This window comes from Solenopsis invicta, chromosome 15, assembly GCF_016802725.1.
Source record: "Solenopsis invicta isolate M01_SB chromosome 15, UNIL_Sinv_3.0, whole genome shotgun sequence".
Classification (NCBI taxonomy): domain Eukaryota; kingdom Metazoa; phylum Arthropoda; class Insecta; order Hymenoptera; family Formicidae; genus Solenopsis; species Solenopsis invicta.
Window position 1 is genome coordinate 8045856 of NC_052678.1, and position 25825 is coordinate 8071680.

The window sequence follows — 25825 nt, forward strand, 5'->3', positions numbered from 1 at the left end:
TTCGCGCGTCTTCGGCTTCTGCTCGCGCAAATCTCGCGCAAATCTCACGCATTTGTTGAGCGCGTATATCGCATAAATCGGAGGTAGCATGCGTGGCCTGTCGTCGTCAAAATCCGAGCGGGCAACTCTCGTGGCTCAATCCCTAGAGCCTTATAGAAGAAGAAGCGGTAATGCATCGAGATACATTCTTGCGTAAATGAACGCGATCGTAATTCGTAATAAAATTTTTACCCACCAGAAGGCATGTGTTCGAAACATCGCTTCGAATAATCGAGCCTTAGGCATGTGAAGCAGTCCATATGGTCCGTGTGTGCAGATTCCAAACGCGGAAACGCTGATGATCGGGAGAAACGAGAGAGACGCGTGCAGGGCATCGGTTGAGTAACCGCCAGAATGAAATTGTCGACGGCTGCCGGGAACGAGCGAGTAGCTATAATAATCGATTTTCATGCGGGCAACCGAGGGAGATGCAATGTCAATGCTGATTCATTCCCCGCGACGCGCCAAAGATTGTCACACGCAACATTGTGCAGCCGTGTGCAAATTGTGTGTCGTGGCTGGCAATTAATTAATTGCTTCCTTGAAAACGAGGGGGCTTTTAGATGGAACTTTTAAGCTTTCGTGCAAAGTCCATTGTGAACTCTTTCCTTTATTTTTAGTTGTATTAAGCGTCAGTTTTCTCATTCACTGCATTTGACTCGTTCACAAATTATGATGTACATTTTAAATAAGCAGTGTAATTTAATAATATAAAATTATACATAATTAATACAAATTTTAGTCTTTTAAGAAAATATAAACCGAAAACTCATCTGTCATTTAACAAAATTGTGACACATTAGACAATTACGGAGAACATAAACGATCTACTTCCGTCACAGACCGCGATAAATTCTGCGGAAATTGTTACTCGTTGTATTTTAATTATTACCGCGAAATCGTATTTTATTTATTGATGCGCGAACGAGTCGACAGTTGGAGCGATATTGACATTGTGCTCGATAAAACGTTCTCCTTCGTCGTTTAAGAACGCGGAAAAGTTTGACGTTATTAACATCTGACATTACGCCGGACTGCCCGTCGAAAAAGTAGAACGACCTGGATGCGCAAAGTAGCTGAGCGCCGCGACGCCTGTCGTCTTTTATATTAAACCCGACGATATTGAACGTGCAGGAGGCTTCTTCCCTTAAAGACCGAGTCGCGAGTTTCGCTCTTATCACTCGCCGAAATCTCGTCTGAAAAGAAATGACGCGGGCTGACGGAAGAGTTAAAGCCGACGCGGCCTTTTCACCGTTCGGAATGACAAAGAAGCCGCCATCCGTTACGAGGAAAGTTCTTCACGCGACAAGAAAACGTCGCCTAAGCTGCGTATACGTCCTAACAGCTTTCTGACAAATCTCGCTTGTCATTCTAAAACGGATCATCAAAGATTCTCAAATGTTATTGATAGTTTCCGCTTCAAAACTAGAGAATCCATCTATATACAAACTTTTATCCGTTCAAATACAATTTGAATGTCTAACATTTTCGATAAAGTCGTGAGAACATCAATGCTATTAGATGTACTCGTATTTCGAGCTCATCATTGTGGCGGGAAGAAAATCAAACGAGCGGAAGAGAAGGAAAGATGAATTGAAGAGAGGGAAGGCAGGACGAAGGGCTCGTATGATTATGTCAGTCGTGCCGAGGAGATTGACCTAAATGCATTTGCACAAAGGCGAGACCAAGTTACGTGCGCGCTGCATCGATATGTCGATATATCGGTTCCGGTCGGCTTTCGAGAGGAATGAAGAGGCCACCGGATGATCTAGGGTTCTCATGTTCTTATATTACCGGAGCGCGCCGAAGCTCGCGGTAGGCTGACAAAAAGCCATTGTTACTTGTCGACCAAGTTTTCTCTCCACGTTTTCGAACAATATACGCATTCTTTTTTTTTCTTTTTTTTTCTTTTGGCAATACCGACATCATGAGTGCCTGCCTTTGTATCGAGCTTTGACTGATCAATCTGACATGATTTCATTTCCGCTCGGATAATATCCAGATGAAGATTATGAGTTGTTATTAACCGAGATTAAACCGCTCGTCCAATGGTGAGCGAATGAAAAGAATATGCCGCTAGTTTTTCTAATACTCGCCTTTAAATGAGACGCTGCGATAACTTGGCAGTAATTTTCACAATTAATGTCTTTATGCGTAAGTTTTTTATCATAATATCGTGTAAGTGCACTTGTTCATATGCAAACGACTTCCGCGTGACTATGCATATGAAGATGAGACTGTTGCTCGTACGTAGATTAGTTATTTACGATTTCAATATATGGTTTTTTACGTTACGAGACGCTAGCTATTAAATTGAATCGCCGAGGGCTAAGCGGCCTCCTATATCTCGAGGATGCATTGCGGTTGCCGGAAGGCGCGAGAAGTAACGCGTAAATCATATCTTACAAATCGGTATATACATATAATCTGTATATATATGTATTATTAAGTGGAAGTAACGGCTGGATGTCGTTTATACGGTACATACGCAGGTGTATCGATGTGCGCGTGCACACAGTTGTTCGCGTAACATCGTGATACGTCGCAACGGTACATATTGCATGTACTGCAAGCCGGTATTATGGGCTTGTGTGCTTCCTGCGGTACCCGGCGTCCCGCGTGAATACGTGAAAGTCTAATGCCGCATACTGGCGGGGCATTGTGTGCGCGGATGCATACACAGTGTTGGGGGAGAACGCAGGTAACCCGGTACACTTGTGCCGGCGAAGATGCACAGTCGCTACTGTCACGCGGCTTTCCTTTACAACGACGAGTAAAGCACTTCAGAAATGTGTTTATGGTGACAAATGCGTAACGATATTTTGCAACGGGATACGGCTTACAGAAAAGCGTTAGTTCTCGACTCCGGTAAAGATACGTCATGATACGTCATACGGAATCGCGCGGGCAAAGTACCGTGGAATAGCGTTAAAATTGCCGCGTAATTGTCGACCAATTGCCGTTGTCGAAACGCGAATTACGGAAAGCGTGAAAAAAATTGTTTTTTTTTTCCCTTAGCGAAAGAACCGTTGAAGACGTTAATGTCTGATTTTGGAAACTCGTCGACGGAGATTTTTCATGCACATCGTATTCCGAGCGAAGGCGCGCTCTTCCTTGGATTAGACGATACGCTGAACTTTAATGCAGATTGACGTACTATCTCGCGCGTGCACTTCGCGAAGCTCTGTTTCGGTGATTTTATTTTTCGCCCGGATTGCGTTCAAGATTTACGAACTTTTACACAATATGTAAATTTATGCATATTATTTGTCTAGAGTGCAGCCACTTTGCATTTTGTTTGTCTGTCAAGATCTGATGCATGCTGTGTCTTTCTCTTCCCGGCTGATGGTATTACACAAATATCTTCTTGCGTCTTTTTGTTACGGAAGATAGACATTTTTGTTTTCAGTTCGATGAACGATTCTCCATCAATCTCTCAATTGAAGATGGGAAATGTGAGGGGAGAACGGTAAAACAAAGCTTAATGCGATTTTTGTAGACAGGTAATTTTATTCATTCGTAATTGCACCGGTGTAATTGTCGATCGAACGGTAATAAGCCTAATAAATATTAATTGAAAAAGTCCATAATTTGATGTGAAAATACATTGCAATAAATTTAGTCGCGCAAACATATTTGTCCGGCCATTCGCTAATTCATCCGCGCGTTGAATATTTAATCCCTGATATTTATGAGATATCTCCTCGATGATAATGGCGGACTCATCATCGGAATTCCTGTTCCGCCACGTGGAATGTAATTTTTGGGGGAACAGGAAAAGTATCGACTTCCCGTTTCACGTACGATCGGTGATTCCCGCTATCTCCTCGCCGGTGCTCATTTCTGACTTTTACCCTATCGAGATCCCATGCGAGATAGTGACAACGCCCCCAACGGCTTCTCATCTTGGCGGAATGCTCGCTATCGATTATATCACGCGCATTATATCATGTATATAAAACCGCAAAGCCGCGGGAGGAGAGTCGCGGGAACGGCGGGAGGGGGAGAGGGAGAGTTTCGACTCCCGCGGTGCCACGGGAGACTTCGTGACGAGGAGCTATTCCTGGAGTATTTTAGGGTTACAAGTTCGTTAGATTGCGGAGATAGGCCTCCGCGGGCTTATTTATGGATCGAATTCGCGAGATTTCCGGGAAAGCTCGTTTTCCTCTCTCTCTCTCTCTCTCTCTCTCTCTCTCTCTCTCTCTCTCTCTCTCTCCGCTTACCGCCGCACGCTACGCCGTTCCCTTTCCCCTCGTGTTCGTAGTCACGGTGTGCCGCCCCGTCCATTATGATACGACTGTTCGATCGAGCGCGGGGACGTGATATCACTGACTAACGAATCCAGACTTCAGAAATCGGATTTAGAAGCTGCTCGTGGGCCGCATTAAGTATATAAATCACGAACGCGTCCCGGATTTCTGGCCGACCAGGCCGACTCTGACGAGTGACCGCGCTCACACACAAAATCGTGGGGGATATTTTATCTCGGGGGAAAATACATATACATTAAATTTTCTATTCGCGGACACGGCAAACACTCGTGATATTCGCGCGCGAATCAGCTGTATACCGTTGATATTTTATCGTCGCTCAGCGATAAACGTGCGCTCGTCTGTGACACGTTGATGTGCAATCGGCCGCGCGTTGCACGCGAGTAAATACCCTACCCTCGCGAAACGACGACGCTGATGTGGAGATCGCGGGACCGAATTTCGTAATCGGATCGCACTGACGATTGACAAGACGTTTGATGACACGGCCGAGATGCTGCGCAAAGCGGCGCTAGTACTTGTACTCTCTCGCGACGGCGGCGGCGGTGGCGACGCGGCGAGAGAACTCGTCTCGCCGGTTATGACACGAGGCTTTTGCCCGGTGTATCGTATCAAGCAGCAAACCAATCAAGTTGCCACAATGGAGCTGACGTCGTACGCGGCGGCGACGGTGGCTGCCTCCGATACCGACGTGGAATTTTCCTCAGAGTTGCTTCAGACGGCCCTCGCTGGCGAAACATACGGGGTAGTGGTGCAGGGCGCACGTTCCACCAAGCTTGCGGCAGATTTTCACTAACAATAACCGTCACCCTCTCGCCGGTAGCGACAACGAAGAAGCGAGGCGCTACTGTGGCGAGGACCTCGCAACGGGGGTGGGTCGAAGCAAATGGAGGCATCGATTCGCCATTTGTCTCGCTCTCGAGCGACATCACCCTCTTACCCGTCTTCCGTCTTACGTTTCACTACCCTATTTACCCGAAATTTGCGTCGCGACCGTAGCTGGTATAGCCGTTCTCCTCCGATGGACGGCGACGTTCGACGCGGCACAAAGGTGCCACTGTACGTGGCTCAAGGAGACGTTTGGATTTCTGGCACCTGACGGCTTGAACCGTTCAATAGTCGCCGAAGGATATCGACATCACCTTTCGCAAACAATTACGTGAGATATTCTGTATCGGCTGATTGCAATTATTTCTTAATTTTTTATTCGTCCAAGATGCTGTAGACTCCGATTCATAAATCTTGCTAAGAAAAATTCTACGAAATCTTCGCCGAGAAAGGGAGAAAGAGGGATTCGGTAATTAAACGTGAGACCGTATAATAATTTTTGAAGGCGGAGCAATTTTGGCATGAAATTCACAGAGCAAGTTTACGATAGTATTGTTAAAGCGTACGCGAAGGTTATTAACAGAATCGCGACGATTGTCACGGAACGTTCGGGAGCGGATTAGCCTTTACGTAGGCACGTAGCGCGACCGGCGCGGATCGGACAGAAAAGTCAAGGGACTCTCGTTATCGCTCGGTCGTTACCAAGATAATATCGTCGTTGTAGTACGACGGTGGGCGCACAGTGCGCGCCCGCGACATTCGCCAAGCAAGCCTGCATGCAATGCCGGCTACGTGGTTACACAATGGTGACCTGGCTGTAAACCCGCTAACGAGGGCGTACTTCGACACCTGGCAGTAGTTTACTTTGTCAGTATACTCTTGGACTGTATAAGCGAGGAATAACGAGGGATAACTATTATTAGATGTAGTTACTCCCGACTATCGCGTTGACGGTAACGCCTCGCGCCCGGCTTATACGAATAACGCGAGTTTGGACTCCGCGTAGTACGTTCGAGTTACATAGCGGAGCGATTGTGCTTCCGAACTGATATCCGTTGTGCAGGATATTTACCTGCTGCTACATTTCGTACGTATATAACGGTACGTATCGTATCGTCCGAAAACCGAAATAACATTTGCTCCGTCAGAATTCAGTCGATACCGTTCCTCTTCGCAATTCCGTCTTTTTTTTCAAATTCAATATTTAAACATTCTGGTGATTACATCGGATGTGAAATTCTATTAAAATAATGTCCACGTGAGATTAATCGAAAATAAGATTTTGCATGCAGCTCCCAATTTGATCAAAAGTCACTGACACAGAATCAGAATATTTTATTGTCGTCACACGTTACGATCATATTTTTCATCGTTGTGTTTATTGAAATAAATATCCCGTTTGTTTGAGTAACTCGATGAGAGAGAGAGAGATATATATAGAGAGAGAGAGAGAAAGAGAGAGAGAGAGAGAGAGAGGGATGCGTCTGCGAGCTAAACGCGGCGTGCATAAGTATTCACGTCGATAAAGCGCAGCGGCTCGCATGCGCTGCATGTTTTGAGAGCGTTGTCGCCACAATCGCGGTTAATTACTACCATATTCATGTACACGATACACGTTTCTTAGTCACGAGGGTAGGCTGCACGGGGCGCCTGCTAATCCGGCACGCAGATGCAACCGTGATTCGTTAGTTGTTCCGAACACGTACATTGAATTAACACTGAGCTTAATTAAATCGCCGACATAAACAATCATCGCTGCATTTTGAGTGTAGCGCCGTGTGCGACCTCGCTACCCGGGCTTTCAGAAATAGCGAAAAAATTCCCCACGTTTTTCATTCGCGCGCGAAGAGAATATTACCGTGATGTGCCGGATAGTGCGAAAAGTTGTTCTTTTTTTTTTTTTTTTTTTTTCCAAAAGGACTCGGGAATTGAATTTTCCGCAGCGATTATTAAAAGCTTGCCACTTGTCGCAGGATTTTAATTTACAATATTGGCAAGGTCGCTATTAAAATAGATTTTTTTTAACGTTATATGAAAGCTAAAATCTATCCTATCGGTTTCAAAGCTTTTAAAGATTGTTCTACCGTTCTGTAACTCTTGTAATTTTTACTATTAATTGAATAAAAATCTTTCCTAGTGTCCAGAAGGGTACATGACCATCTTGTGATAGTTTTCACATTAAATATTCAACACATAAAAAAGATATTCAAGAGAGTATTACAACGTGAGTTTGCTTCGAGAGCGCATAACAAAGATACATATGACTTTATCGAGATGTAAAATTGACATAGAAAAAGAGAGGGAAAAGGGAAAAGGGGAGAGGGAGATTAATTTTTTCCGTGGTTTTTTCATAACGGAAGAGAGAATGTTATGACTGACATTTCCAATACATTCGAACTGTCGGTACCGCGAACATAATAATAACATTTGACCGTGAAATGTAATACTGGAAATACAGAGAAAGCAGATCGACAATGGTTTCCTTTCAACTGGTCATAAATCCAGCTGGTCGGGTGAGCGCCCTCGGAATGCTTTTCTCGCAGCGAAAGAGAGAGTGTCGATGACGCGACGCGACGCGACGTATCGTAATTTTATATACGATTTGGTGAAAAGCCGTAATCGTAAAGAGCAATATCGGAGCGTCAATTAACGACCCGCAAGATGCAAGCTTCACGTTGCAACCTGCACGCGCACCACAATTGGCCGCCGTCGCCTAAGTACAATATCGTTAAGTACTTCGTGTCTCGTCTTAATTGACACTTTAATTGGTTCTCAAGGCGTAATTGCCATCGGACGTAATTGATGTTTACGCTTGTAAACATCAGTCGGACGGTGACTAGCTCGTCGATTTCTGTCGGAACTTAAGATCTTGTTCCAATTAATTAATTTCAATTAATTTGATAGACCCACCGTCGATGGGAGGTCTCTACGGAGGACTCTCTGCCGGCAGCCCGTATCTCTATGTGAAAAATCCGACGCGTCATTGCTTCTCGTAAGTTTTTCCTCACTTATCGTCCCGCGAGCCGTCCATTACTGTCATTTGTCATGTCTGAAAAGGTTATACCTATAATGTGTTTCGAGATAAGAGCAGCGACCTCTTTCCCCTTTTCTCCCTTCCTCCCCTCCCTCCCACACGTGAAATATAGTTCTATATGTAGAGCTTTGCATTTACTTTTTGAATATAATCTAAGGTGCAAAATGTGCCCCAGGTGCGCTATGTGGTGCATATGCACTTATTCGAGGTACGCTATCAGTAATACCGCGCAATCTCCATGGTACAATATATTTCTTGCGACAGTTTCAGCGATTGTTCCGAATTTGCTTGAATGTTTATCTTTTGATTGTTAACGTATAAAAAAAAAATTTGGATTGCAGATTTCTATTTAATTTTTACGATTTTTGCGACATAACTGCTAATATGGGATGTATTGACAATAATCTGCAGCACATTAATTTAGGATTTTCCAAACTTATGTGAATTGCGACGCATCTAGCTTTAGGGATTGTGAAAAAAAAACGGGAAGAGGGAAGAGGGGGAGTGAATAAATTAATATTATTCATTTTTTTTATTATTCTTTTATTAAAAAATTTTTTTATTGAATGTAATTGTATAAATTTATTTTCCAAAATTTTAAATATAAAAGTAAACAATACATTTATTTTTCTATTTTTTGTTGTATTTTTGACATCATACCGAATTATTTTTATGTAGAAGGAATTTAATAATTGTAGTTTGTATTGAAATTTGGTATCAATTGCTACTGTAGCTGAAAAATTTTTTGCAACTCATAAAAAATCGAGCCTTTACGCACCAATGGATTACGATCCATACTTTGGGAAAGTATATTATTTTGATTAAAACTGTATTTAACATGTACGTAACCTGAGATAGCTACGTTTACGAGAGAGATCGTTATACTTGTACTACGTACGAAATAAAAGCGTTTGCTCGATTTTATCGGCGGTTTTGAGACATCGATAATTTGGCGTCGCTTGCGTGATGTCCGGATTTAGTCTTCGACAATATGACTTCCGGTGCGACGAGAAGAACACGTATGACGTACAATTTGTTCATCACGTACAGCTGTACGAAATACGACGGCCGAGTTACACAGTCGATACTGTATCTATGACATAACAATTTTAGAATCGGCACTATTGCTGACTACCAAAACAATGACAAGAGTTATTTTCTGTCTGACAGGTGTCGGTAAAACGTCGATCGCGTTTTGTTTCTCTCTCTCTCTCTCTTCCACTTTATTCTCTTTTCCCTCTTTCTCTCTCTTTTTTTTTAATATCGTTCGCTACGAGAGAGCGCAGGCAATTGGACGGACATAGTATGTAACATGGCAGATCGTGAACCGAATATGTCTGCAGGGATGGGCGATGTGCCGGCGCGGCGTTATCTCGCATACCAAAATTTTTGAGAAGTAATGGAGGAACTATGACGTCGTAAAAAAATCGACGATGCCTGACCTTTTCGCGAAACGGTTCGGCGGAAATTAAATGTGAGCACGACGTGTCGCTAAAAGCTATAATCCTTTTGTAACAGAAATGAAAGAGAAACAGTCCGCTTAAATCGAAATTTTACAACGATTCAAGAGGATAAAAATGCATTTATATATCGATTTAAATGCGGAACGTCTAGCGCGTACGCGCGATCTTTCATCTGATATATATCTGCGAGGTTTCTACAGTCGAACCATCACGTCGGTCGACACGTAAGGGACGTGGGGCGCGTCGTAAACGTCGCAGCGGTATAGAAAATTTTATCTGTGGCAGGTATCAATTATCGCGCTTCTCCTTGACGTAGCACGCGGCCGACGCCGACGCGTTTAGCTCGGGCGTTTAATTCGTCCGCGGTTTAACGGCTTCCGCGACTGATTTCGTCCCTCTTAGTCTCGTGGTACGAACGGAAACTCGTAAAACCGGTCATATCGGCCGTCGTAAAAGTCACGGTCGAACGTCGGGCCGGGTCCGGAAGAGGGCAATTACAGTCGCCGGCGGTCGCGCAAACGAGAGCAAAGGGTGGTCCCTATTTTCGTCCTTTATCTCGCGCGCGCGTTCGACGGAGAAGGATGAACAGAGTCCGTCGGGGTTGAAAAGGGCGAATTGGCTCGTCCTCGCAGTATCGAATAAACCGGGCTTTTTGCTATGACCCTATCGCGGTTTTCATTCTCCGCTACATAACCGTCATCCTTATATTCCCCGTCGACACGCACGACGCGTGTCGATAGACGTTTACAGAACGTTTCATTCATCCGTTCTTTTCTCTTTTTTCCCTTCCCCTTTTTCTACAGGCAGGAAGTGTCGCGTTGGCAATTATAACTCCCAGACTCCGTCTTGAGTCTCTATTTTCAAGACGAAGCTCGCGTTACCATCATCCAGCGAATTTCTCTCCTCTTTCCTCGGTATATAATACTTGGGTTACATTCGGTATTTTATTTCTTTTTCGCTGTCACTCCCGCGTAAAATAGAAAACGACGCGTAAGAGTCGAGATGAAACGGGAAGAAAAATAAAAGTTAGCTGTGCGAATGGAGGAACGTTCCTCCACAAGAGCGTGTCCCTCAAAACGGAAAAATTAATTACTTTCGTGACTGGCTCTGCCACACTTTGTACGTACATTTATTACACAAATTATTTCGCAGAAATTATAACAGAAACTATAATGTAACTTAAATATAATTTCAAGTTTCTCTTCTTAATTTTGCTCTTCTAAGGTCTACTCTATTATGTCTCTTTGATCAGATATTCTAACGAGGAGGAAATCTAAATGCGATATACGTTTTTTTTTTGTTCTATTTACGTGAAGAAAATTTCAATATAGGTAACGTGATTATTATTGAAACTGCTAGATTCACTAACGGCAATGCTCTTGACCTTTTATTACAACGTCTCTTCGATAAAAATGGTATTCTTGTATACATTTATATTTTTTAAGTCTATTATGAATCATATATACATATAAAGTGCAATTTAATATATAATTTATATTTAAACTGTCTGTATTTTCTAGTAAAACGATCTGACAGTTTTTGCACGGAAAATGATGGCGGAGGTTGGTACTCAAAGGGTTAAAGTACGCTTCTATTCTCACTCGTACATTTCTCCCTTTCTCTCTCTCTCTCTCTTTCTCTCTCTCTCTCGCTCTCTGTAATTAAATATTACGCATTCTCGCGCATCATTTAAATTCAATCGCACGTGGAAGATGAAGAGGAGCTTACAATTAAAATGAACGCGGTACATTTTTATTAGGACGTACAAATCGCCCCAAGTGCTGGTTGAATTTCTAGCTGAATCCATCAAACGTGGATAACTGCTTGTGCATCTGATGTTTCAAGCACTTTGTTAATCGAAATGTTTGATCTCTCGCTCTCTTGGGTAGAGAAACAGGGGGGAGGGAGTGCTTGTTTTTTGTGCTACGCGATCGTTTTCCCATAGTGCTCTCGACGTGAGCCTGCTGTTTTTTGTGTGAAACATACACTCCTGTGTGTGACGAATTCAATATGCCATCCATTTTGGCAGACTGTTAAACTCCGCGGATACTCTGGCTTACAACGACGTATCGGGTAACCTCCTCCCGTTTTCAGCGTCTTCGCGCTTGACGTTGCCGTAGGCGTTTCATTAACGAAGTCTCTCTCCTCCTTTCCCTCCCGTCTCCACCCTCCCCCCTCATCTCTCTGTCTTCGAATGTGGATGCTTGCTAATTAAGAACACAGTTTGACTAAAAGAAGCAACGTAATACGGTTCAATAACGCAATTAACGGCGCGTTGTTCGAGTTGAATTCACTTCATCATAAACGTTCTTCTAGTACGAGGGCGCAAGTTCTTCGGAACATTATGTTGCGCTGCATCTTTAATACGGATCGTTAATTTCGAATTCAATGTACCGTAAATCGAGATTGCTTTGTGATCGGCTGCACATTTGTCAGGACTTTATGATACGGCATTTGCTGTTTAATCGCACCGGCATAGCGCAATTTATTGCCTAAAGTATTTGGTAGAAGTAGAATCTCTAGATATACAAGGGACATCTATAAAGTCTGTTCTCATCCCTTCTATTTCGAAAACTGTTTAGTCAAACAGAGAGTTAACTTTATAGACATTCCGTGTATAACATAATATGCTTTTCTGTGACTTTACTTATCTCATGATATATTAATTAAAAGCGTATTGTACATCATTTCGCTGCAAACTAGTTTCTGTAAATTAGAGTTTTTGAGAATATTTGAATAGGATGTTTATTTCTATCAATATCGGGTACGAATAAATCGATGTTAGATTTTTTTCACACGCGCTGTTATTCTATAGCTTACATGAGCTTGTAAAGAATCGAATGCAAACACGTCAGCGTGTTGCGTTTTTGTTATTTTTCCCCATGTTATTTTTCCCGTTCGTTGAATCTAGCGCAAACACTATTTTTTTAAAATACATTTACGCAACTGGTGCGCGTCGGCGAGCATTGTTCCTTAATTATTGTTGGTCCGAGCGCGTTGTTCTTGTTCCCGGCGATAAGTACGAAATTATGGAATACCCATAACGAAAGTTCTTGCTGTTCGGACTCGCGCGTCGAGTGCCTGCGGCCGGAATTCGACCAGCGGCGCCGGTCGCATCGTTTTCAGCGTCGTGTCGCTTCTACTGCAGCATTTAACAAACTGTGCTCCATGGAACGTCGGAATCCTTGGAAGGAAGAGAGTACTTTTTTATTTGCTGAATAACTTTCAGTTATATATGATTCTCTTGAGAATTATAGTGGCCGGAATTTTGTAAAAATAAAATATGAAAGCAGTGAGATGTTTTTAATGAACATGTTTCATTAAAATCTTCCTACATCAGAGAGAGAGAGAGAGAGAGAGAGAGAGAGAGAGAATTATTATTGCAATGTAAGTTCTTCTGAAACAAATGGATTACAGTTTTTGAAATTAGCTGCGAGAAACGCAAAAAATTATTTTCGAGAGTAAGCAAGTGCGCGCGCAAGAAGCAGACATTTGTATGGACATCGACGTTCGAGATTTCTTTCAGAATTTCCTATTAGTCGTAAACTGGAATCGTCGCGTCGAATATATTCCGCTATTTATTCCTATTACGGTCTCAATTCGCCGATCCCCGGTCCGTCTTTCTCGTAAATTCCATGACGGCCGGGGAAACTGAATGTTATTTGTATGAATATCGCATCTGCGGCGGACATCGCGCACAAGGGCTTCTCCCATAAAAGAAATACGTCAGCACCGGAACGAAGGAGTTTGTTCCAGAAAAATGCTCCTCATCGGTGCGTAAAACATAAAAATTATGGAATCAATGGAAGACGGTCCCGTAAAAATTTCTTAGGATCTCTAACAGCGGGAATCTTCTTCTCTCGAGGGAAAATATTGGGGAAAAACACAAATTCCACAGGACAGAATTCCATATTTAATTATAATAGATTCAAATACTTTTAGCATATATTTTTTTGTATCAACTTTCCATGCCGTTATCCGAGTGCCAATTAGACGCTACCATTGGACCGGATTAGGTACTGTATACGTTTTTAAAATATGAACACTCTGCCGATAAAAGGGGGAAGCGAACAATATCGAGCACACGAAACGTGGTCTGCGATTTCGGGGATGGGCGGCGGTATTCACGAATATCCCGAGAATTTCCGGTGGAAAAGTATTGCTCGTAAATTTTGACCGGGCATTCCACCACTTATTCTCGCGCGCCGCGTGGCTTCGCATCTTCCTTCCTCCATTCAGAATTTCGCTCAACTTTCTTCATTTTTGGACACTTAAGTAAGCGTACCTCTACGAGCGAACTTCGACGAGCATTCAAGCGAATATGATTACTCCTTTTAGGAAATAATATCTCGAGCTTGTATAACACGAAATTGCACATCTGTATGCATATTTTAAGCATCTACGATTTTTCTTTTTATTTTCTTTAATGATTTAATGGATTTTGGTTGTGTCGCATTATTAGCGCTTTTCATTTCCCTTCTTTACTTATTTATTACCTATAGAAATGAGATAATTTTTGTATTTATCTTTATGCAAGAGGATAGGAAGTGATTGGCGCACTGACGAAGCCATAAACTTCCAAAAGTATAGAGACGCTGTTTTGTAGCGATAAAATAATTACATGAAGAATGCACGGAATCGGGTAGAGGAGGATGGGGACGATCACGCGGAATTCTCGTTCAAGACTTCCCTCAGGATTTGCGCGTTCGCAAACTTCGGCCGCCGACTTGACGCTCGACTATTTATTCCCGCTGCTTTACGACTCGCTTCTTCCACTTCGTTATTCGCCCACCTTATCGGGCGGCTCTTTCCCACCCCATGCGGAAGATTCGCACTCTGCAGAATGATTATTTATCCAAACGCTCCCTTCTTCGGCGATTTTGCACGGCTTTATAAACGCGAGGAATGGGAAGAGTAAAATCCAGACGTTATCTCCATTTTTCTCTCTTCTTCGCCCTCACCCTCTTTCTGCAAGTATCGATTTTAATTTCAGCAGAGTACACGCCGTCGCGACGCCGCGCAAGAATCCTGCGAGTATTCTTGTAAAGTTTGCGAGAACGAAATTGTCGATATACATTCGACGGATTCGTGAATAACACCCAACTCGTTTCTGCCTTCGAATGCGTTCCGCCACGGTTCCCCAAAATCCAAAGTCAAAAGTTGAGAGTTGTTTTTTTTTTGTCGCTGTTCACCGCACACGCGTGAAATTATCGCGGGAGAACGGAATCGGCAAGCGCGATTCAAATTTCTCCGGTGTATTAACTGAATAATGATGATCGGGTGTTTGGACTTTGAAATGATGAAGGTATAATGATTACTCGTTCGCGGTTATGCATCCAATTTGTGGTTTTGCCACGCGTGTGCGTACGATATGTATGTTTCATACCATTTCAATGCGTGAATATTTAATCATTTTAGAGGAACAATACACGTTGACGGTAACTTTATTGCACATGAAATTCGACGTGATATCGTTGAGCCATCCGACAAGCTTTTGCCCTTCTCTTTTTGCAGGAATCGATGAGCGGCATCGTCGCCAGACCACGAAGTCGAGATAAATATGTTCTGGATGATCAAATAACCGTTGGACGTAAGTAATGATTGTACGAGTTTGATCGGGCTCTCTGTACGATTTATGGCACGTACAAAGCTCAATGTGTAATTACATAACTCCGCATTAAATGTCATAAGCGTAATTACGTTTTCCAATAGGTATGCATGAAAATCGAGCATAAATTCAAGCGTAGATATTTAATCGGTACAATCTATGCGTTTTCATCATAGCCCACTAATTACGCTGGCACATTTTGAATTACGTTTACTGGGGACGTTTAATGGCACCAATTCCCGCCGAATTTGTGATTTAGGGTCGGCTACAAAAGATAATACTTACGGGATTATGAACTTAATAAAATGCATCAGTTGTCCCGCCGATAAAACTAAATTAACAGAATTTATCAAATTTATACACAATTTCAGAACTCGTAATATGTTTGTGCATTTACACGAATAACTGACGAATAATTTTTAAAAATATCATATTACTCACGCAATATTTTTGCAAGTTAAACAACGTGTGACCGATAAGTCGGAGATAATCATGAGACTCGGAGATTGAGATTTCGGCGACGCCGCTCTGTAAAATTGCAGCAACGATAGCGAAACGGCGTGCACGGGAAATCTTTGCACTCTGTGCGTGGAATATATTTGCGACACGTACAACGCAAGGTGCGGTTTAAACTTGCAAACGGACTCTAGATATATCGCGGACTACAAAGTCGTAGAAAATCTCCGCCAGGCGGGACCGAACGTGATATCCGAAGTCACTCAAGAATTCATAGGATATTTTTTCCTCTCTCGCTCGATTCCTCACCTCGTGCGCGCGTTTCTTCTCTTCCGTCTCCCTTTCTCCCTTATAACGTTTATTTCCACCTTCTTTGTCGGCGCGATTTGCTCGCGGTCACGTGCGCCGATTTGGTAATGTTTCCGAAGATCTTCCAAATATCTTTGTTCTCATCATTATAAATTTTTGCGGCAAACTCTCCTTCCACATGGCTTTGCTCTAGCTCTTTGTACTTGGTATTTGAGAAATTTTTTCCGGATACATACCCGATTTCATGTTCTTTCAGACGTTACTCTCTATTGCTCTATTGTTGCAATACTTTCGATTCTATTTTATTTTATTCTTTACGAATTTTGGTTTTTCTGTGATTCCGATTAATTGGCATAATATGATAATGAATGACGATAACTCGTTAAAAGTTTTATTAACAATTCTTGAAAATGCGTTGACTATGTAGGAGGATACGAGGATTGAAATATATAATCGAAATGAAAAAAGGGATAGATGTATCACGCAATGAAAACCCGACCGGGGTTTCCTTCCCTTTCATCGCTATATTGCTTTCACGTTGTCGCACGATAAATTTATTCCGCAAAATGTTCGATGTATAACACGCGTAAAAGCATGCTATGGAAATTGTGTAGCGTAGCTCTCACCGAACGGCAACTTATACTGGTACGGATTTATCGCGCGCGTGTGTACCGCAAGTAGCGCGAGTCAACAATGTAGGAAGTCTCGTAGAAATAACTCCCGGGAATAGACGGCCGTAAGCAATCGAAAGTATCCTACTCGATTTGGCTACGACTCTGCGGAATCTCTCGAGCGTAATAATGATGCCCGTACCTATCCCTTACCGGTAGTTACATCTGAAGAGATAATCGTCTTGGCGACCCAGTTTGCAACACATTTGTCGCATCATGAGAGACGGAGAGAGAGAGAGAGAGAGAGAGAGTAGGACCAAGTATCAGTATATGTATGTACGTGGCATTGCATACGCGCGTCTGCAATTGGAGCATAAGGTATTTGGGTTTTCGAGACTGTTTTAATAACCACTTCATCGCAACACTCTAACTTTCAAGTGTTCGAAATTCTGAGGCAGAAGTTCTTTTACCTTCACCGTTAAAAAAAAACGTCATTAAATCAATAATATGTAACGGAAGCAAATTTCAAGCAGATACATTAAAAACATTTTAGTTACAGATACAGATACTTACAGACACTCTTCAGTTACAGATGCATTAAATTTAATGTATTTGCGTAACTTGTGTAAAAGTACATTGAATTTCATGACGCTTTTAACGGTGTGCTCCAACTTGTAATAATGATGGAATTACGCAGGTAAAATCGAAGTATAAGCATTCGCCCTGCGTATGACTATGAGAAAAGAAGCGAATTCTGCATCTACCGTCTCTGTGATATCGATTTGACGTTAATTTGGTCTTGCAGAATTGAATGCAGTTTAGGAAACTACAATGTATCACAATGCTATTTCCGAAAACTATAGTAAATCACACACAGTGTTAATTCCGAAAACGGGTCGTACCAGTGTTTCTCGTGTAATTATTATTTACTTCGAGTCTCTCTCCTGAGACGCGACGTAACTCTCGATCAATAACTCGGCCCTGCGGAGTGGTACGAGCGATATTACAGAACGAGCGGCTGCTCGCGATGAGCAGCTCTCGCATTTTTCGAATTGTCAGGTCACGAGAACTCGCGCGAGGAGAGTACCGTGGCTAACGACAAGTTCGACCCGTCGGATTCTCTCCTCCATTACAGTGCGGAAAGGTGCGCCAAGGCGACATTACGGCAGCAGCTGCCGCGTATCGTCGTTTCACGACGACGACGACGACGATGACGACGGCGGCGACGACGACGACGACGACGACGACAACGACAACGACGACGACAACGACGACGACGATGGGTTTCGACTGCACTTCGGTGTCAAAGACGCAATAAACTCCCCGGCATCGCCAAGATGTTTAAGTGCCTCCGGAGTTCTACGAGTGCTTCCTGGAGAGCAGCAGTCTCGCAGTGACCCAGTTCAAATAAAAACATACTGGGTATACCACATAAAGTGATCAGCGAACGTGACTTCTTCGTCGGGAAGCTCTTACGGGAGTAGTATCTATTGACAGATTGAAATTTGTTATGGTTACTCGATCTCGACGTCGTCGTGCTGCTTATTGACTGCGTTTCCCCAAGATAAACATAAAATACGCGATACCGCAAGCTAATTAAATTTCAAGTTGCGAAAGTTCGCAAGATAATTTGTGCTAGACTATCTACACATTTTTTCTACCTCTTGTCTATCGTCTTCTTTACCTTGTAATAAGAGAGGCTCTGATAAAATATTCATATACTTTGCGATAGGGCGCGTTGTATATTTAGGGCACGCTGTGTATAAACACTTGTCCGGTCGAACATTTTTCTTGCGTGTCTTTTTTGCTTCTCGCTTTTTATCCTCTCATACGTTGTCTCGTTTTTACATTCCTCGTTTCTTCTCTTCGGCGCGGCCTCCTGCGGTCGCGAGGGCTCTCCGAGGACCCAAGAGTAGTTAGTAGTTATGTTTGTCGGTTTGCATTGTAAAGAAGCAATGGGACACACCAAGGACTAACGACGCGTATGTCGCGCAGTGGAAACTAATTAAGATGATAACTATTGCCATTTTATTCCTGGACGCACGCTAATAAATGAGTTATGGTTTGCATATAGATTTTTATTTTTAAATACGATTAGAGAGCGATAGCAAATAATTGCAGGATCTATATCGAAATACTAAGCCTTTGGATTCACGTCCTATCTTAAGTGTAGAAACGCACCTTACGCCCGTGCATTTCGCATCTGCGCTCTGTGACTATGGTGGCGTCGAATCTCTCTCACCACCACCAAAGGTGTAGACGATGTTCTCGAAACGTGCGCCAGACTACCTAGGAGGATTACGCGCGAGCATCTGCTGCCGCGTTCCCGGCTCGTATTACGTGCCTCCCTCCATTACGAGAGGCATTAATGCTCCCGATGGCACCCGTGTGTTTCCGGAACGGGGAAAAACAATAGGTAATTCTCAAGACACTTGTCCGCACGCCCGCGCTCCGATACCTGTCCGTAGTTTCCCATGCCGGTCGGCTAGTAGCTAGTAGTAACAGAACGAGTAAGGTAAGACAAGCGCGCGCGATCGAAGTAGATAGAGCGAAGAAAGTCGGAGAACCGACGACGCCGACGGGCGCGTCTTCATTGCTCTATAAAACTCGGTGCACCTTTTACTAGCATGAGCAATTATAATCATCGGCAAATGCGATAAAATTCGAACGAGGAGAAAGAGAGCGGTTTGCGAGGAGCGCATAGGCATTTAGATACGGGCAAAGCTCCTGAAGAGTAAATAACGGCTCCGATAGAATCGAATCTTCGCGCGCGCCTCTGCGTCGTCTTCTTCGTCCTTGTCCTCGTCCTCGTCGTCGACGATGGCGTCTTTATCGGCGCCATTACGCTCGGTTTGCCGTTATCCAACTTTCCGAAATCAGAGAGAGTCCCGCCAACCCCGGTCCTGCTTTTTTCTTCCTCTCTCTCTCTCTCTCTTTCGTTCTCTTTCTTTCTGACTTTTCTGTGCTTCGATTATCTATAGACGTTTCCATTCGTTTCCAGCAATTCCGTTCCATTTTTAAAATTTTCTTCACAACTGTGTCAGTTTTACTAGAGAGAGAGAGAGAGAGAGAGAGAGAGAGAGAGATAAAAGAGGTGACGGTCTTCTTACGACCGTCTCCTCGGATATCGATCTGAATCACTGCGGCTCCCGGTCATTTCGCGCGGCGCGCTAGGCGGCAGATTTGACAATTCGCGTAACACTGTAGATTAGTCCATTCTGCGGCGAGAGGTAATGAGAGTGGGTAGTTTCGAACCACACGCCGAACCTGAGTGCGCCGAATTTGGCCGTGCGGGTTGCAGTTCTCGTCAACGTCATAAGCTACATCAACCGTTGCGTTGCAACGTGTTAGTTCCTAATGGCTCTTGCCATTACCTGTCAGACATGGCAGATTTTGATTCGGAAGAAATGATGCTTGTAAGCGTAAAGTTTCGAGTTTCTCCAGTGGGTTGTAGCGAACAAGTAGAAAATACCGTTGAAATATTTAAGATCTTTTTCAACGTAGCTTGTTTACTGACTCTAAAAGTAAAAAAGTTCTTGGCATACATTGAAATATTTTTATTTTTAGAGTCAGTAAACAGACTTACTCGAGACGAGGAGCATGTCTCTTTGCGAAACGGAAATTTCTCGATTAGATTTTGACACGGGGTTATTCCCGTTAAAAATACTCTATCCAAAGCTTCACCAAGTCTTTATCAGTTCTAATGAGTGATTCACTGCATTAGTGTTGATGAAAGAATTTGTTTTTTCCTTAGCGTAATGGCAGACGCTAAATTTATTCATTTACACGCATGACGCATTAGCGCTCTATTATTCGTGGCTACACTTTCGTTACACAGTTATCGCATTGCATAATTAGATGCTTCTCTAAATAGCGTATCGTTGCGTTTCTCATATGCGTATATACATATAATACAGGCCACATATTCGTGATATCGCATCGAATGCAAGGAGATTCATCTAAATGAACTCTTGATTTATCGCGAATGCTTAATGAGCCGCGTTTAACTAAATTGCTCATACGAAATGAATCGAACCTATATCGGAAATGATAATCATCTGTACACTCTCTTCCCCGTAGGCTTAATTAAATGATATCGTATCGTTGCACAGAGATTTAATCGAGAACACGATAGGTGAGCCGGTTTTAAGGCCTGTTAGGTATATTCGAAGAAAAACTTGGCGTGCAAACTTTTCTGAACGGTGCGACAGCTATTCCCCATTATCGAGGGATAATACCGGCGATCCTCGTGACCGAGCATCGGATTCGCATTCAAATTCGGAGGGCCATTTTCGCGGGATGAATGGTTTTCCGTAAAAGCCCGCAAATCCCGTCTTCTTCGCGCGATCGTACGGAATCGACTGTAATAATTCGGTTACTACGCCTCTCTGCTGGCAAGTGGCACCAGCCGCGTAATCGCGGTGCACCGGCTGTGCGCCATCGAAGTAATCGAAGCCCTCAAATTAATAACCGATCGCTGTTAAGTTACATCGCCGTGATTATGATTACGTTACGACGCGTCAACGCATATCGGTATACGCGGAGTATTCAGCTGTATCTAGTGTTTAGTCCATCGTTAATTCCACCGTAGCACCGATTTACCATCTCGACTGGTAGAGATGCCTCCCTAGCGGCGTAAAATTAACGCCACTATCATCCGCTTGAGTTTCGCCGCGCGGCACCGATGCGTGGGCGTGTTTAGCCGACGATGCGTGCATGCGAAAACAAACGTAAGCCTGCGCTCGATCTAATTATATCGCCGGATGACTCGGCAACGCGATGTTTGTATAGTTGAGGGGTTTTAGTATTAATCGTACACAGTGACGTTTCTAATTCTCTCTCTCTCTCTCTCTCCCTCTATTCCGTGCTTGTGACAGTGAACGGTCACGATCGAACGTGGCGATTATAATTTTATCAATAGAAAATTTTGAAGGGTTAACTTTGATGAAACTCACGTTTGGATAAATTGTCTCAATTTATTTATTTATTTTGACTGTCTAAAAACTTATTTTTAGACAGTCTGAATCTAGCTAAATTTAAAAAATACTTTGACAAAACCACTTTTATTGCAAATAAGAAATACAAACTACTAATATTGGTATAGTTCCTCTGTTATACTTCTAGAAAGTCTATATCATCATCATTATGTTTTAATGTCTTTTATTAAGTACGTAATGTCGAATGTCGAATTCATAATGAAATTCTGGTTGGGCAATATTTTCTCAGCTCTCTTCCGTATTGGCAACTCTCCGCGATCGAGGATCCGTGTATCGACCGTCACGTTTTCGCGAGGCGAGACCGCGGCGAAAAGAGACTACGAAAAACGTCCGGAGTCGATGGATGGCGACGTGGGACACAACGCGCGAACGACGCAGTTTCTTCGGTAGATTTATCGCCCTTTAAGAACGGTCGATTCAATTACGCCCAGCTAGCGTCTCCTCGTAACGGCATACCGGGGTCCAGTCGCCAGTACGTTCCTTCTCGTTCCTTCGGCCAGGCGCCGGTGACCGAACGAAAACAAAGATGTAAGCCGGTAATGTGGCGAGTACTGGCCGAGCCCGACGGTATAATGGCATTACCGGGGAATTACAAGATGAACAGAGATTATCTCTTTTCATGAGCACCGTTCCGCCGAGTCCCACCCTTTTCCTTTCGTTCTCGCCCAGCTTTTGTGTCATCGCGTTCGGCTTTCCTCTCTCTTTCGCTTCCTTCTCTTCCCTCCTTTCCCCGCCTCGTTCCTCGTCCCTCGTCCCTCTTCACGTCTTCGCTTCTTTACTTCGTTTTCGTGCCAACCGCGACCAGCTAGTTCCACTAGCACCAATCTCCGCCCTCCGACATTCTCCTCTTCAACTGTCCTCCTCTTCGTCTTCCACCGCGAACGAGCGTAGACTTTTCTCTTTTCTCTCGCCAGGCATCGTACACGTTTCTCAGCGATGATATAAATGAGTTTTGATATTCGTTACGGTAAAATTGTCTTAACGATAATCCACCGTCGTAGGTACCGCGCGAGAGAGAGAATGAGAGAGAACGGCTCTGGTTTCTCGTTTCCGGCACCTTCGCGCCACTCTCATAATTTCACTCCTCCCGCGGAGATTTTTTTTTTTTTTAATCTCTCCTCGTGGCTTCGTCGAGTTCTCGGCGGTCGTTAAAGCCGACGGGACAATTCGAGTAATAACGTAAGAAAGATCGGACAATTTTTATTCCCATGACCGGCAAGCCGCTGGTATCGGAAGCGGAGCCGCAACGCGGCGCCGCCGCCGAATAAATTTATAGCAGTCGCCCTACGCTACTCGTGGCGAGTAACACCCGCGTTTCAAGGAGATAAATTATACCGCCGCCTTCGCGGTTACACCCGGAGGTATGATCGTTTGCGTAATCGAAAGGATTATTCTCCTTCGGCAACCGCGCCCGCGTCAATTTCTGAAAATTTGTGAGCCCTGTGCTTTCGAGTCATTCCCATTCTCGCACTTTGATACCGATAATAAGATTCTCGGAGTTAAGTAAATAATACGAGACAGTTGAAAGGAGCGTAACTTTTTACCTCTTGCCGGAATAAAAATCGTGGGATCATCGTCCCGCCGTTTATCTTGCCGTCTGTCTTATTTACTCGGCGGCACACTCTCATCGCGCGCGCGGAAGGGTCCGCTATTTTCACCGCCAAATATATATAATCCGTAGCGGCCATTTTTCTAGCGGCCAAACTTTGGCTCGCTGAGGGGATAATATTTATCCCTTATCTCGTTCTGAAAGAATTTGGATGGCGAGAAAGCACGAGCCGACCACTGATCACATTTTTCTTTCACTGACAAATCGCGATTTTGTTTTCTATTTCATCTACAAAGTTGTAAACAATCGACTTGCACGAGAGCAAAATTTCAACGCAATGGACATGATAGCGACGTTATTAAGCGTCTCTATAGCGGCGCGGATCGTAAAGCGCGACAAAAACGTCTCTTGTTCCTATTTTTTTTTCCTCTGCGAGTTTTTTTTTTTTATCGCGTCGTTCGTCTCGCTACACCGATTTTTATCGCCACCGGCGTATCACCACCGGGCCTGACAATCCGCTTCGCGCCGCGCCAACTTAAGCCAATGGCAACGAGCGTGCGTCATGCGTATCCGCGCGTACGGATAATTATTTGTGGCACGATTGCCAATTAAACATTGTTCCGGCGCCGGGTATAGCTCGCCTCGCCGTCCTACCCATCTATCTCTCTGTTCGCCGAGCCTTTCTCTGGCTCGTGTACCAGGATGGTATGGCTGCGACAGACGACAGCCGCAACGTGCGTTGCCGAACAAACTGTGTTCATTCACCTTCCCCTCTTTCCCTTCCCTCCGCTCAACCCCTGACCTCTTTCACCCTCCCCCGCTCCGTGTCTCTCACTCTCTTCTCTCCTTTCTCTTTCTCTCTCTCTCTCTCTTTGGACTTCCCGCCCGACCGACGACACGGTCCTTGCGTTAACTTCATGCTGCAGACTCACGAACCGCTGTCGGTGCAACTGCACGTCACTTTTCCTTTCCCCCTCCTCTCTTCTTCTTCTCGTATTTGATTTAAAGTCCGAATTGGACCACGGTCAACGCCCCGTTGGGCGGAATGAAAACGATGCAACTTGTTTGTCCTTTATCGCGATTTGCACGGAGAATTTTTGAGGAATGTGTGCCTCGTAAATTTTGCAGTAATAGCGCAAGATCGGGAGAGCTCTCGGTATTTTCGTTTTTGAACGTCAAGAAACGCGCGAGGAACGACATAGTAAGTTTTGACACGTTGAGCATTTTCACCGGGGAAACTTTTTAAAAGATCTGTGTAAACGTTAGCGCAGGTCAGCTCCAATGCGACAAGTAGCGTTTAAAAATTTGAAATGTCATTTATTTTTCAGACGAAGGCTGTAGAATTAATTAACGTGCCATAGGGTCGAGTTATGCCATTCAATTATCATGCCGGACGCGTCACGACTGATCTATATAGCGGGGGGGTGTCCCTATTCTCACTCCGAACTGACTATAATTGTACGTATAACGCACGCGTTATAGTCGCCGGTAATTAATTCGAGTTTATCGTTACACTACTACGTCGTTACTTATACGTTTGTATCTCCTAAAGTGTATACTTTTAATATAAATTTCCGCCGCGAGAATTTGAAAGCGGCGTATGATGTAGCGTCTGCAATCAATTTCTTACCGCCACGTTTTCCCGTGTGTAATACGCGAAAGTACCGAGGTAAGCGAATGGGAATCGACGCGTTGCGAGTAGAGCGAACCGGCACTTATCGCAGATACCGATGATGATGCTGCGTTGCGTCGTGACGCGCGGAACGTCGGAGACGCCCGTCCGACGCGACGAGACGTAACGAGTACACGTTGACGCCCGTATAATGTAGCGTGTCCGGCGTATATGAGACGAAAATACCATCAGCATCCGCGCCGTGAGCGGACTGCCGCGTCACAAATGGCGATGAAATTATTGCACTATGAAATGACGAATTTACCGAAAACGCTCTCGCGTTATTGCTCGTCCGATCAAAAATTGTATCGCCGCAAAGGTCGAGCGGAAGAAGCGTTAATTAGTAGAATTCAAGATGGATCAACTCCATAGGGAATTTACCTTGGTTATTCGATGAGAGAGAACGAAACTTAAAAGTCCGTTTCTTACGTTATCGCATGCTTGCCGCGTTCTCTTACGCGTTAGAATATGTAGAAACGCAGATATTTTTTCGTCGAAAAAAAAAAACAGAAGAAAAGGAATTTTTGACGCTATCTATTTTTTGAGTTTAAATACTTAATTGGAAACCAGTAGCTTCAAATTTGCGGTCCACTAATCCTCTGCGCGAATTAATGGCATTTGCGGCCGTCGTGCTTACACGTAACGAAATATTAATCGCAACGCTAATGTTTCACTCAGCTGCGCGCCCATTTGCGAGCATTATCGATGTACATAGCATTCGGCGTGATTTTAAAGGATTTTCGTGTCTACGCCGGGAAAAGGGGGAATTGGCGAGGAGGGTGCAAGATTAGCATTGTTGGATAAAACGCGGCGCCACGGTTGGTTACATTCATAACGTGACTGTGAAATTTCCACTTCGCGTAGGACGTGTCTTCATTTAATGGCCGTTAATATCGATTCATTTATCGGCGCTTCGACACACAGGCATCGGCCATGATACATCGCCGGTTTACACTAAACCGGTTAATTTTTAAATTATCTGCGGTGC

The 25825-nt window shown here is 43.9% G+C and overlaps 1 protein-coding gene across 8 annotated transcripts in view; it reads left to right on the forward strand.

Annotated features, from left to right (window-relative positions):
• The window catches only part of LOC105193330, a 248987-nt gene that overhangs the window by 64047 nt on the left and 159115 nt on the right, over positions 1-25825 (forward strand). For 5 of the 8 annotated variants that reach the window (XM_039458101.1, XM_026135776.2, XM_039458104.1 and 2 more), the window contains one exon: positions 15150-15225. The exons of the other annotated variants lie outside the window; for them this stretch is intronic. In XM_039458101.1, coding sequence (XP_039314035.1) covers positions 15156-15225 — 70 coding nt within the window. In that variant the 5' untranslated portion in view covers positions 15150-15155. The remainder of the gene's footprint in view (positions 1-15149; positions 15226-25825) is intronic. 8 annotated transcript variants of the gene reach the window in all.